Raw genomic sequence first — 14,192 nt, 5'->3', positions numbered from 1 at the left:
TCTTCTTTTTTACAAGGGCACTGATCCCACTTGTGAGGGTCCATTCCCAAGACCTAATCTAGATTGAATTAACTCCCAAAGTTTCCACCCCTAATGTCACACTGGTATTGGTATTACATCAACACACAAATTTTGTAAGAAAATAAATGCTCAGTGCAGATCTCAGTGAAATTAAAAGCTTTTCTCCATGTATGCACACATGAGGAGTTGAAACGTCACACTGCATATCTGGAAGAGAAAATATCTGCAAACCATGTATCTACTCCAGGAGTAATATTTAGAATATATAAAGACCTCTCAAAACTCAATCCAGTTAGAAAATGGGCTGGAGAGACAGCTTAGCTGTTAAGAGCACTGTGTGGACCTGGGTTCCATTCCCAGCACCCACATGATAGCTAACAGCCATTCGTAAATCCAGTTCCAGGGGATCTGATGATACACACATGCAGACAAAACACTCATACACATAAAATAAAAATAAATAAAGAAGAAAAAGAAAAAAAGAAAAAGAAAAAGGACAAAAGACACGAACAGACAGTCCCTTGAAGAGGCACATGAAAAGATACGCCATCTTAACCAGGAGGGAAATGCAAAATGAAACCACAATGATACCACTACCTATTAAATTCATTAAAGATTAAAAAGAGAAACAGCAGTAACAGTAGATGTTGTCAAAAACACAGAGGAACTACATAACTAGGGAAAGTCTGGCTGTTTCTTAAAAACTAAACATGCAAGTATCATCCAGTCTAGCAACTGCATTCATAAATTTCCCATAGAGAAAGATGAATACTTATATTCTTGCACAAAAATAGACATCGACTTTATTTATGATCATTAAAAGCTGAAAGCTGCCCACTCATCCTTCAACAGATGAACGATTAAACTGTGGTGCACCTAGACTACACAATACAAGTTAGCAATAAACATGAATAAACTAGCGACACAGGCAACAATTTGGATACACCTTGAGCAAATCATTGTGGCATTTACCATCTGAAGCCACATGACAGAGATGCTTAAGTAACAACAGCCTTAATGGCTCAGCATCCATCTCAGCCAAGAACAAACCAGAATTTCTAGACCCAGACCAACACAAATTGCAGAACTATAAACAGACATATCCATTGAATCCATCGATTTTTTGCAATGCAAATGGAAAAATCTGCAGATCATTGTTGGAATCAACTGCGCTTTTGATGCTCTGCTTATACACACACCCATACATACATTATTCTAAGTTCAGGGAAAGGAAGGATCTTGAGGAATTAAAGCTGCATTTAGGTTATAAGAGGAGCTCATGGCTCAGTGAGCTTGTTGACACTGTAAACAAGCTAAGATTAACTTTTTGATTGCAAAGCTAAATAAAAGTCTTTTGTTCAGAGTACGTTCATATTGTAAAAGTCAAACTATGCTGAATGGACAGGCCAGTCCAACAGGGTTACACACATATTCTTTGCATTATTCTATTTATACAGTATTTTGAAAAGATAAAATTTTGGAAATGGAGTAAAAACTATAATTAAGGGTGGCAGGGAGATGCCCAATCAGGGAGGTGGCTATAAAAAAGCTAAACCAAAGGGTCTGTGGTGATGGAATTGTTCCCCATCTTGACTGTATTGGAAGATACAAAAACCTGTGCACAGGATCAAATTACATAGAACTAAGCACACATACACCACATAGGGAAACCTGAATAAGTTTGGTGGGTTGTATCAATGTCACTGCCCCCCCCACCCCACCCCACTGTGGTATTGTACTACAGTGTTGCAAGATGTTACCCTTGGGGTAAATTGAGTAAAGCACATCTCAAAGTCTCACAATTATTTATTACTGTTGCTTATGAATTTACAGTTATTTCAAAATAGCAGGCCACTGAGTTGACCATTACATCAGTGAGAAGGTGCAGGGACACTGAATAACTAGGCAAAATTCGGTAGTTATCAAAAGCCTAGCATGCAGCTACAACACAGCCCAGGAATTGTTTCCTGGACTACTATCTTTCCTCATATATTTTTCAAAGTAATTTCTACTCAACTATGCCTTTTCTGTTCATTTAAGAATATTTTTATTTTATTTTGAATTGTGTGTGTGTGTGTGTGTGTGTGTGTGTGTGTGTATTTGGCATGGGCATGTGAGTGCAGGTACCTAAGGAGGCCAGAGGTAAACATCAGATTCTCTGGAACTACAGTTATAGGTGGTTGTGAGATGCCACGTGGGTGCTGGGAACTGAAAATGTATTTGACAAAACTTTTTAAAGTCTAATTTATCAGTGCAGTTCTTTTGTGGATATAGTATTTTATATGTATTTAAAAGCCTTTACATATCTGAAATCAAGAAGATACTCCATTATATTTTTTTAACATTTATGATTTTAGCTTTTTGTTGAATATTATTCATAGTAAATACATTTTTTGTATGATGTGAGATGGGGTGAAATTTGTTGAAAAGACTTTTTCCTTCATTGGATTGATCACTGTCGGAACTTTACAAAAAAATCAAGATATTTTGGGTTCTTTATTCTGTTCTAAAATGATATGCCAATCCTTACAATAGCGAAATATCTTTATTATCACTTTATAATAAGTCTTCAAATAGGGAATAGTAACTCTCCTAACTTTATTAACTTCCAAAATTATCTTAAAAACTGTAGATGCTCTGTGTTCTCATACTATTTTTAGAAACAACTTTTCTGTTCTCATAAAAAAGTTAGTATGATTATGATTGTAGTAAATCTATAGATCAATTAGAAAAACTTGGCATTTTAATGTATTCTACACTAAGTCATCTAATCCATAAACATAGGATATATTTCTATTCCTTTATGTCTTCTTTAATTTTCATTAACAACTTCTTGTTATTTTTAGTACAGAGATCTTACATATTTTGTTAAATTCATTTCTAAGTATTTTGTATTTTTGGAACTTGTAGATAGAACATTTTAGATTTTTATTTTCAGTTGTCAGTTGTATATAAAACACACTTGATTTTTATATCAATGCTGTATCCTGCAGCCACTATGGATTAATTTATTAGCTACAATAATAATAATTTTGTAGATTCCTTTTTAAATTTTATTTATGTATGTACACGAGTGTTTGCCTGTATGTATATAAGTGCACCAGTATCATGCAATGCCTGCAGAGGACAGAAGAGGACACTGGATCTCCTGGAACTGGAGCTATAGACAGTTGTTAGCTGCCATGTGGATGCTGGGAATGAACCCAGGTCTTCTGCAAGAACAGCCAGTGCTCTGAATTGATGAGCCATCGCTCCAGTCCCAGTTTTATAGATTCCTTAGGATTTTGTACATAAACAAAATTGTCAAATATAATCAGATATGCTTTGGCTATGTTTTTATGGCAAACATTTGTCAAGTTTAAGAGTTTTCTTTTATCCCTAGTTTCCTGGGGGCTTTATTTTGTCATAATTGGATGCTGAATTTTTTCAAATGCTTTCAGCTATGAAGTGATTGTATTGTCTTCCACATTGGATAATAAGATGAAATGCTTGGTATTTGAATGTTAAGGCATTTTTTTTCATTCCTGTGAAAAACTATTCCATTTGACAATGGCTATATTGAAGACTTTTGAGAAAACCATTTTAAAACTGTTATGGGGGGCATAAGTATAATATTAGGTTTAAGTTCAGATCCACTGAGACCACTAACAATTCTTCCTGGGCATCAGTAGCTGTCCTCCCAGATGGGAAGATGTTATGAGATATCTTTCTATGGAGTCTGATCAATGCTTAAAGTGAGAGAGGTTTCAGATATTAATGAGATGAATGGTTACCTGTATTTCTTATCACTGTTTTAATTTTTAATAAGCTTAATCATAATTAGAATCATTGACATTTCTCATAATGTCAAATTCACTGCTGGAAGGTGCACAGGCATCTGGTTCCCTCCCCCCACCATCCTTACGACAACCTGAGGCAAGAATTCTTCAAAACCTGTGTTTGGAAAATCCTAACAGGTTTATTGGAGTTGCTAACTGAGCTTGAAGTGCTGGTTTACTTATAGAAGAATGGGCCCCTCCCTCCATTCATGGCTGTGCTGGAAAGTCCACACCCAAACATAAATCCTGTGGCTTCCGGACAGTAACACAAAATGGCGGGAGACCTGCCTTGTGGCATTCTCAGCTTATGTGTCCTTAGCCCCTCCCCCTCATGGAGTTAAGGTCAACTGATTGGGTGGGAGAGGTAACTGGGTAATTCTTTTATGCCTGAAACTTAGAATTCTAACTTTTAAAGTACAACTTTATTCTATCATTGAAATTGACTATTTAATTACCTTGTTCGTAAAGAAATGTTTGAACAGGACTATAATAAGATTATTATAATGTACCAAAATATCACTTCATAAGCAAACAACATGTATTTCTATATAATCAATTACACGTAAAAGTCATAAATAGATGCTGACAACTGTAAATAGTTGCACTTTTATCTGTTTCTGTTCACGTATTTAAAGTGTCTTTTTTCTAGATACAAATTTGTTTTCTAATTTGCATTATAATCGGTATACCCATAGTACAGAGATGTTTTATAAAGATTTAATCTTTAAAAATGATAATAGATGATATGGTCCTTGAATTTTACAGATCAATAAACAGAAAGAGGACATAGAAATAAGAAGGAAGTACGCCAGCATAAGCATCAGGGTTACTCGAGCGAAAGCATCAGGGTTTGTGCTCCTCTCTCTCTCTCTCTCTCTCTCTCTCTCTCTCTCTCTCTCTCTCTGCATCTGGGTTCAAGAATCTGTATGTGTCATACTGATACTTTTCACTTTCTTATATGTGAATTTAAAAGAAAGTGCTTGGAAGTGAAACAAAACAGGTGAGCCGGAGGGGCTGAGCTGACGGTGGAGAGCAGGCAGGGGAGGAGGAGCCAGAGTGCTGGGCCAGAGAGCCGGCCTCCCTGCTGCTCCCAGCCCTGGGGCTGCAGATTCCTGCCTCTTTTCACCTAAATACAAACCTCAGTCTACCGTCTCACCCACTTCACGAGGACCAAATTTTTTTTGAATCTTTCCAAGTGTCCCAAAAGAGAACATCCATCTGTCTATGTTTTCACTAGAACATCAGGACTGGGATAGGAGAGTTGGGGAGGTGGGTGGGGGCAGGGACAATCAAGCCCAGCAGCCCATCAAGGCAAGCTAGGGCAAGCTTTGGCAGTAGGAACACGCACAGACTCACATCCTCTGGGAATGAAGCTGCCAAGTCTTGGGTTCCTGCTGGGGAGGGGAAGGAAGGGGCCAACTCTGAGACTGAGAAAGGCCATGGGAAGGACTGTGTTGGCTCTCTTTGTGTGCCAGGGTATGAAAGCTGCGAAGGGAAGAGAAGGTTCTCTTTCCCCATGGCGCAGGGGTAGACTTTCCAAGAGTGTGACATCACCAACATCTGGAGCTGAACCTGTGAGACTACCTGCTCTCTCCAGTGTAACACCTATGGTGAAAGAAAAGATTTCAAAGAAAACTCCAAAGCAAGAGAAACTCAAGGTAGGAATCATGTATATCACCATCCCCTGCAGCACCCTCAGGTATGCAGGCTCTGGTCCTGTGAGCCTATTCCAGCTGAGACCTTGTGCCTCCTAATTCATGCCCAGCATCAACCGGGCCCATTGTCTAACACACTTGATTCTCACTTGAAACCAGGGACTCTGGCAGCTAACCAGGGTGCCTTTGCTAGGTCCCTTCGCTTTCTCAAGAGGATGCCTACCTTCCTCCAAGTTTCTTTAGGTTGGTTGCTAATAAGCCTTAATGAATCTCTGTTGAATTAGCAAAATAGAAAGTTACATTCTGGCTTGCTATGGCGCATCATCACTAAGGCCTTACACCCCCATAGAATCAGATGCTTATGACTGCCCGACAGGCATGCTGGAATCCAGTCCTTTTGCTCATGTAGAGCCTACAGTCCACAGCTAGATTAAACAGCACTATGAGGAACCGAAAGGCATGAATTACAAGCGATTGCCCTCCTTAACCACATTAAGCGGTTCTGTGAGGCTTAGTTCATTGTGGCTTATGATGCTGTGTTGATTCTCAATTTCACAGGATCCAGGATCACCTAGGAGACAAGTCGCTGAGCATGCCTATGAGGGATTATCTTGATTAGGTTAACTGAGGTGGGAAGAGGCCCCCTAATAGTGGGTGACACTGTTATCTAGGTTTGGGTCGCAGACTGTAGAAAGGAGAAAACTGGGTAAGCATGCACATCATTTCCCTCTGCCTCCGGACTGAGTACATTACTATCTGACTCCTGCTGCCTAGACTTCCCCATGTGAGCCAGAATAAACCCTTTTCTCCCATAAGCTGCTTTTGCCAAGGTATTTGATCTCAACAAGAAGTAACCAGACATGAAATATTGTGTGGTCATATGTTATGCAGAACTGTCTTTTCTAATGGTCCTGTGAAGAACTGTCCTCTTCGCTGTGGGTCAGTGTAGATGAGCTTTGGGTATTGTGAATCATGTAACTAGTCAAAGATTTTTTTTTTTTTCTGTGTTGACTTCCAAAAAATTTAGACCCCAACTAGATAGAACCCAGAGGTCTAGTGTATAACCCTGCATGGAGAATCTGTCCAGTTGGGCATTTGGATCTCTTGTGCGCCTCAGTCTTATTTCTGCTAGTTCCACATTCTCCTTCCCCAGCCTCCACTCTCCACCACACACACTAAAGGTGGCAGGCTCTGCCTCTCTACAGGACACGGAAGGGCAGAGTAGAATCATACAGTCTATGTGTACCTTGCTTCAAAAGAGGGGTAGGAAATGACCCAGGCCTTGGAGGCTACTTCACCAGGCGGGTAGGTCGCTCCTGTTCCAGAGAAGTGAGGGGGAAGGAGACCAGGGGTACTCTGCCAGAGAAAGTCAGGCCAGTGTGGGCTACAGCAGTGAGTTTGAGGTTAGCAAGGGCTACTGAAAGACCCCATCTCAAATACACACACACACACACACACACACACACACACAAAGAAAAAAAATAAAACTGGGCGGGGGAGGGGTAGGAAGGAAGAAGGAAAACAGTTTCCACTGTAAAAATTAGTAAGTAGGCCTATTATAAGGAACAACAGAGGCTGGAGAGATGGCTCAGTGAGTGGTTAAGAACACTGGCTTTTCTTGCAGAAGACCGAGGTTTGAATCCCAGCACCCACATGGCAACTAAAAACTGTCCATAACCCCAGTCCCAGGGGATCCGACAGCCTCTTCTGTCCTCCATGGGCATTGCACGACACGGGTGCACTTACCTACATGCAGGCAATACACACACACATATAAAAATAATAACTAAAATATTTTTAAAAAGGAAGGGTAAGGCTCAGAAGAGAGAATGTGCACATGACTGACCAGTGACTGGATTCTGTAAGTGGTTGTTTTATAACCCAGATGTTGAGAAACTGTTTTCTAGTCTAAGGGCTGGGGAGATGACACTCTGGTTAAGAGCACTTGCTGTTCGAACATGAGGACCTGAGTTGGAATCCCTAGCACTCATGTTAAAAAGGCCAGGCAGGCCTGAGCCTCAGCACTGGGAGTGGGAGTGGGAGGAGAGGCTGAGCCTGTAATCTCAGCACTGGGAGCTTAAAAAGTGGGTTTCATGTTCAGTAAAAGACCCTATTTCAAGGAAATGAGGCAGACTAGGATAGAGGAAAACACCCAAGGTCCTCCTCTGGCCTCTGCCTGCTTAAGTCAGTGCTCTCACTCCACAGAAACACACACCACCACTGCCACCATCACCCCTCTGGTCTGAGAGTTCAGTGCTGTTTATTGACATAGGCAGGGAGGCCAACCAGCCACCCTAGGTTACAGGACAGAGAACAGGGGTTCATTGCTGGAGCCCATAGGAGCAATACCACGCTACCTAGTTTTTCAAAACCAAAAAGATCTTTGTGAAAGGTTGGAGATATACTCAGTGGTATATCCATTCTGGGACCCCTAGATTCCATCTTCACCACCTTAAAAAAGAAAGGCTTTTTACTGAAGGCCCACGTCAGGATTTTTAAAAGTACAGACCTATCTTCCCAGTTAGCAACCTGGGAATTCAGGGACCAGAAGAGAAGCTGCTCTTGGGCATGGTGGAAAGGGGGAGAGTAGAGGTTCCCCCACACAGGTACCCAGGTCCCGGCTTCCCTTCCTGTATCTGCCCGACATTTCCTGTGGTGGGAGAGGTGCACATGGAATCTTAAGAGGTCAGTGACTGCACTTTTGCACATGTCAAATCTGAAAAGCGGGTTTTTGGAGGCTTCCTGCCCACTCCCAGATGAACTTAAGCATTTTGTTATTTAAAAGATTTATACAGGGTGTGCTGATTTCAAGGAATCCTAGTTCAAGGCTTGGGCTTAGTGGACTGGTGCCGGGCAGTATCTTGCTCCAGAAGGTGTCAGCAACCAACGAAACGGGTTCTTGGGTCTGGGATCTGGGGTCTGAGGTCTGGGGTCTGGGGTGTGAGGCACTAAATGTTTGCTAGAAGACGGCAGAATAGGGTCAGCAGCCGGCCCCAGCAGCTGATCTCCTACCCTGAGGTCCCAGCAGCAGGGGATCCCCTCCCCTTGCCACCAGCAAGGCTGCAATTTACAGATCTTTGAGTCACTGAGGGAGGGGCACAGACACCTCCCGTTGCCTCCCACTGAGAAAGTACAAAACTGGTCTAGAAGAGTCACTTAGGGTCTTTGAGAAGTGTAATTTCTATCTCTTGCTCTAACACACTTCTGGCTGGAGCGATTGTTACCTAGGGTTTCCTGAATTTCACTGAACACTCTCTGTTGGCGAGACTCCCAAGTTAATGTGCAACAATAAAGTAAAAATTGGACAGGGGGAGGGGAAGTGTTGCTTCCATCTTTGTATTAATCGACTAAATTTCAAAATACATTTTCTGGTTCACTGTGGCTGCTGCCTGGCCCATACCCTTCTGTTGATAATCATCACACTATGATTGCAGTAAATGGAGACCACATTTCTCCCAGGGCTGCTTCTTCAGGTCATATTAACTCTATCAATTCCACATTGCTTAGGATTTTCCTGTTTCAGGCTTTAAATATTTAAACATGAGGGTAACTAGACCTCTTAAAATGGACTTTAAAGGGTTTTAGAATATTCACTACCTGCTAATGACTGCATGGAAATCTCACTGCAGGAACTTTTTACATCAGTCATTTCACTTACTAATTAATCATACTTATTTTTGAAATGTGTGTCATTCGGTGGGAACCGTGCATATGTTGCATAGGGCAGTCCACAGTGATAAACGCACTGTTTGGCCAGTCTGAAAAACATGATATGCACATTGCCTTCAGACTTCTGTTTATGAAAGATTTCACAACATAAAATTGTATTTGTACAAGGTACTTGTGTAAAGTTTAGTTTTGATATCTGTAAAACATTTCAAACACTCAGGTTTCACATATCAAGGTTAAATTGGAATCCCAGGTTTCCCCTCCTTTCTCCCCTCCCCCAAGTAATTAGTTAATTAAGGTCACACCCAGTAAATGCTTCCCTGGAAGACTTCTGAGCCCTCATTGGGGTAACCTGGTCTATGCTGATGGGCCATATGGTCTGTGCTTAGGTCTGTTTAGGGGCCCTTGTGTGGGAAATGGGACAAAGGACAAGGCCAACTGTGTTCCCATTCTTAGAGTTCTTGTAACACAAAGCAATTTTTACAAGCAGAAAAAAAAAAAAAAAAAACCCTCTTGACTATCTTAGTATTCAGTAATTTTTTGTCAGGGTTGTTTTTGCAACCTGGACTCTACAAGCTAGCAGTTACAACTTAAGATGCCAAATTATTATTAGCTCTCATTTTCAACTGTTTTGCTTGGTAAAATTGCACATACAGTTTAAAATAAACTGTATAAGGGAAGAAAGGAATATAATCTGTTGTCTCATGGTTTCATTCTGCCTCAGCAGGGCCTGGTAAATCAGCCTTTAGTTTTAGGGCACAAAGCCGGAAGCCAGCACTTTGCTGATTGTTGAACTGACAACATGGGGCAACTGTGAGAGGATGACCCTGGATACATGTGGTCTCCAGAGGCTGTTAAAGGGTATTTACTGTATTTTAATAATTATGTTGATACAAAAGAATTTCACTTATATTAGAATTATTATCATCATTATTAATTATTGTTAATGTGTGTGTGTTTGCATGCGTGTGTGTGTTCAGGCTCACGTGTGCCATGCCACTCATGTGGAACTCACAGGACAACTTAGGGATTTGGTTCTAGACTTCTGCCTTTTTGAAGTAGTGTCTCTTGCAGGCTAGCTGGCCCATAAGCTTCCAGAAGATTCTTCTCTCTGCCTCCCATCTTGTTGTTATAGGAGTGCAGAGGTTACAGATATATGCCACTACATCTGGCTTTTTTACATGGGTTCTGAGAAACAAACTCAGATAATCAGGCTTATGCAGTAGGGATTTTAGCTTGCTTGAGTCATCTCCCTGGCCCTGCACTGGATTTTTGTTTAAGATGAATAACTTTGCCATGTAGAGGTAATTGGAAATTATGTGCTGGGATGCCTTGTTTTTCTTTAAAATCAAATTTTTCATTTACCACTAAAATAAGTTCATCTTTAGTGTTTGCTTTCAGAGACCAACACCTCTTTAAAATGAAAGTGAGCTAAGCATAGTGATTCATGACTAATCCTAGCACTCTAGGGGCTGAAACAGAACTGTGAGTTTGAAGCCAGCCTGGGCTACATACTGAGACTGTTTCAAAAACAAATTCAGTAATTAATTAATTAAAGTTCAAACTAAAGGTAGCTTGATCTTCTGTTATTTTATTTTGGATAATTTGATAATGAAATAAATGTTTTCAATATACTTGGAACTAAAAATACTTTAGTGAAAATGACATTTAATATTTCTTGCACAAGTGAGAAATATTTTTAAAATCATGAAGGACTTTATATTTAAACACCTTTTTTACATTTATTTATTTACTTACTTGAAGCAGGGGCATATACATGCCACAACATATGTGCAAATCAGAAGAAAACTTGTGGGAGTTGGTTCTCTTTCCATCCTGTGTGTCCCAGGGATTGACTTTGGATCATCAGGCTCTGTGGGCACCTACTGGGCCAGCTTGCCAGCTAGGATTTTAGACTTCTAATCCTGTTTTGTTGAGAAACAATGGTAACAGTTTGTGAAGTTCACAATATTTCAGTATAACTTGAATCAAGGACTGGATATTTTGCCATGAATCAGAAACAGACAAGTGTGAGAGATGAGGAAGGGGTAGGTTTCCTACCCCTTCCCAGGCACTGTCAGCCATGGGGACAGATGCTAGGTCTTGATCACATTTGGTAATGGCTTGGTGGTAACTGAAATGTCGTCTTTGGCAAGCTAGGACCCCAGAGCAGGCATTTTGCCCTTACGTAACAGAGTGACTTGCTGCACTCGCTGGGCTTTCTCTCCAGCGAGCACTTACATGCATGCAGTACACTCATACACATAAAAAATAAAAATAATAAGTAAAGTATTTAAAAAGTCTTAAAAACTGCTTGAAAAACCTGCTCTACTAATCTCAGTGTGGCCACAAACCTAACAACCTAGAGGGAAATTCTGGGACTCCATTTCTCTAAGTGAGACTATATAATTAGATTCCAATTAAATATATAACATTTCTATCTGGTTGATATTAAATAAAGCATAGGCATATTTAAAGGAAATTGTTTACATTAAATTAGATTTCAATACATTTAGATTTTCTATACTCATTGAAAAGGCCAGAGAACAGGAATTCGTAAAGCAACAGTGGATTGGTAAGAATATAATGGAAAACCACTGCGGTTTGTTAAAATGTCTAGAAATCTCTCATTAACTAGCATAGTCTTGAGCAGTAACGTTGGTAAGAGTTTTCTAGAAAGCTCCTATGAAACCATGTATGTTCACATATCTTGCTTCAAATGACTATTCTAATGTTCCATCAGAAGTCCAGTTCTTTGGAATGCCTAACGTGATATACTTCAAAAAATTTAAAAATTTTAAAAAATATTGTTAGCAATTTAACATTTCTTTTTTTTTTTTTTTTTTTTTTTTTTTTTTTTTGTGGAGGGGACATTCCTGTGCCACAGCACACATGTGGAGGTCAGAGGACAACTTTTGGGATTTGGCTCTCTCCTTCCACCATGTGGATGCTGGGGATCAAACTCAGGTCATTAGGCTTGGTGGTAAGCATCTTCACCTGCTGAGCCATCTCTCCAACCCTTAAATTTTATTAAAATTATTTTCAAATAGCAAAAAGATGATTGAATTTGTCTTAAGATTTGTGTTTGAAGCCTCCCCACCATTTCTAGAGCTTCTGTTTCTGTGTACTTCTAAGGTTCTATCTAACTATCACAGTCTCCTTCCTTTTGGTCAACTGATGATGAATTCTTAGTTGTGTGTGGTGTGTGTGTGTGTGTGTGTGTGTGTGTGTGTGTATTGAGAAAAGTCTTTATTTTGCCTTCTTCTCTGAGTATAGAAGTCTGGGTCAACTGTTTTGTCCTCTTTAAATGTTTTGAAGACAAAACTCTGCCTGCAGTTTCTCACCAGACACTTGATGTGACTGTGATTTCTTTGCTGTGTCTTTAACTTTGGGATGCCTTCAAGACTTTTCCTTGGGCTGAGTTGTGGCTCAATGTGGAGTGCTCACAGAGCATGTGCAAGGGCCTGGGTTCCATCCCCAGTGACCCCTCCCCCAAAAGTTGCTCTTTATGTTTGCTTTTCAACATAGATTATGCATCTTTGGATGCTGGTTTCTCTTTATCTATTTATTTCTATTTATCCTGACACAATTTCTTGAATTTAAGGTTTGATGTCTTATAGTTGTAGCCTGTCATTAACAAAAATGTTGCAGTGTAGCACACAAGTATAGGTCCATGTTGGACAATTTGACACTGCTCCTCTACCCTGCATGCCTGGCTCATTCATACAGAGCTCTTCTATGTGTTTCTGACTCCTCTTCCTTTGCTTAGCCAGTGGTCACCCCTTCCCTGCTTCCTGTGTATTATGATGTTCAAAGGTAATGTTTGCTTGGAAGATAAAAATAATGTTCATATAAAAGTAAAGGTTTGGATAGAAAAAAAAATCAGTTTTTCATGATGTGCCATAGTTACTTTTCTTATCGCTGTGACAAAATATCCTGACAAAAGTAACTTGAGAAGAGGGTTTGTTCTGGCTGGCTGTTCCGGGGTACAGAGCATCCTGGCAAGAACTTTCTGGTGGCAGGAGCTCAAGGCAGCTGCTCACATTACATCCAGCCAGGAAGCAGAAAGCGATGAATGCTGGTGCTCAGCTAGCTTCCTTTTTATGAAGTCCAGGATGCAAACCTGGACAGTGCTGATGCTCACTTTCCAGATGGGTCTTCCCACCTCAATTAACGCCCAGTCCAGATGCCCCTCACAGGTCCAAGAATCCCTCATAGTGATTCTTGATATGGGTTGCTTCCTTGGTGCTTCTAGATTTCATCAAGTTGCCAATGGAGATTAACCATCACAATAAATTAGAAAGTGATTGTGATAGTAATCCATTTAATTGTTTGAAGGAAAAAGAGGTAAAGGGGGAAATACCTTTCACAAAGCCCAGAAAGACTAGCCAATGTTTAAGAAGAGGGATGTTAATGTCAAAATTAGGGGAGAAAGACTGTAATGACTCTTGACAAGAGAATTGGGATATGTGGATATTATAAAGAATATTTTATAACAGCTAATTAACATAATTATGTTTCATCTATTACAAACCTTAGCTGTTAACTCAAAATTTAGGAAATTATTTATTAATATTATAAGTATTAAGAAATTAAAGCAGCATGACTTCTGACATAAATGAATATCCTTAATTTTATGAAATTTTAGTTATAAATTCAAAAGAAAATGAGACATACTTATAAAACTTATTTATAATCACTGTTTAATAGTGTGAGTATGATCATTTAATTTACATCTTCCCACTTGGGAAGCTAACTGCTTTCCCATTAATATGACTGTTCATTTTCACCATCATCTGGTGTTTGCACCTGTCAATGCAGGGACCACATAAAGACCAGCATGTGTATTCCAGAGAAAGTGGAATGCCAGCAGCTGGCAAAACAAAATGTCAGCTTCATGTGGACAGAGTCAGGATTCAACCTCATGTGCTGTAGCAAAGTGGAAAGTTCGACTCAGACCAAAGAGCAAATACCCTAGTCAATATCCGGTGCTTTTTTTTTTTTATTTAAATTAAAAGAGATGCTATCT

General features: G+C 40.0%; 1 protein-coding gene across 1 annotated transcript in view; it reads left to right on the top strand.

Annotated features, from left to right (window-relative positions):
* Positions 1-14,192, top strand: part of CUNH10orf67 (chromosome unknown C10orf67 homolog) — a 166,184-nt gene that overhangs the window by 85,146 nt on the left and 66,846 nt on the right. The window contains exons 9-10 of the mRNA XM_029562936.1: positions 4,605-4,664; positions 5,315-5,497. Of these exons, the coding sequence (XP_029418796.1) occupies positions 4,605-4,664; positions 5,315-5,497 (243 nt within the window). The remainder of the gene's footprint in view (positions 1-4,604; positions 4,665-5,314; positions 5,498-14,192) is intronic.

The sequence above is a fragment of the Nannospalax galili genome, unplaced genomic scaffold (assembly GCF_000622305.1).
Source record: "Nannospalax galili isolate Female #2095 unplaced genomic scaffold, S.galili_v1.0 scaffold14, whole genome shotgun sequence".
Classification (NCBI taxonomy): domain Eukaryota; kingdom Metazoa; phylum Chordata; class Mammalia; order Rodentia; family Spalacidae; genus Nannospalax; species Nannospalax galili.
The sequence above is the reverse complement of the archived record's forward strand: the minus strand, read 5'-3'. Positions and strand labels throughout refer to the sequence as shown.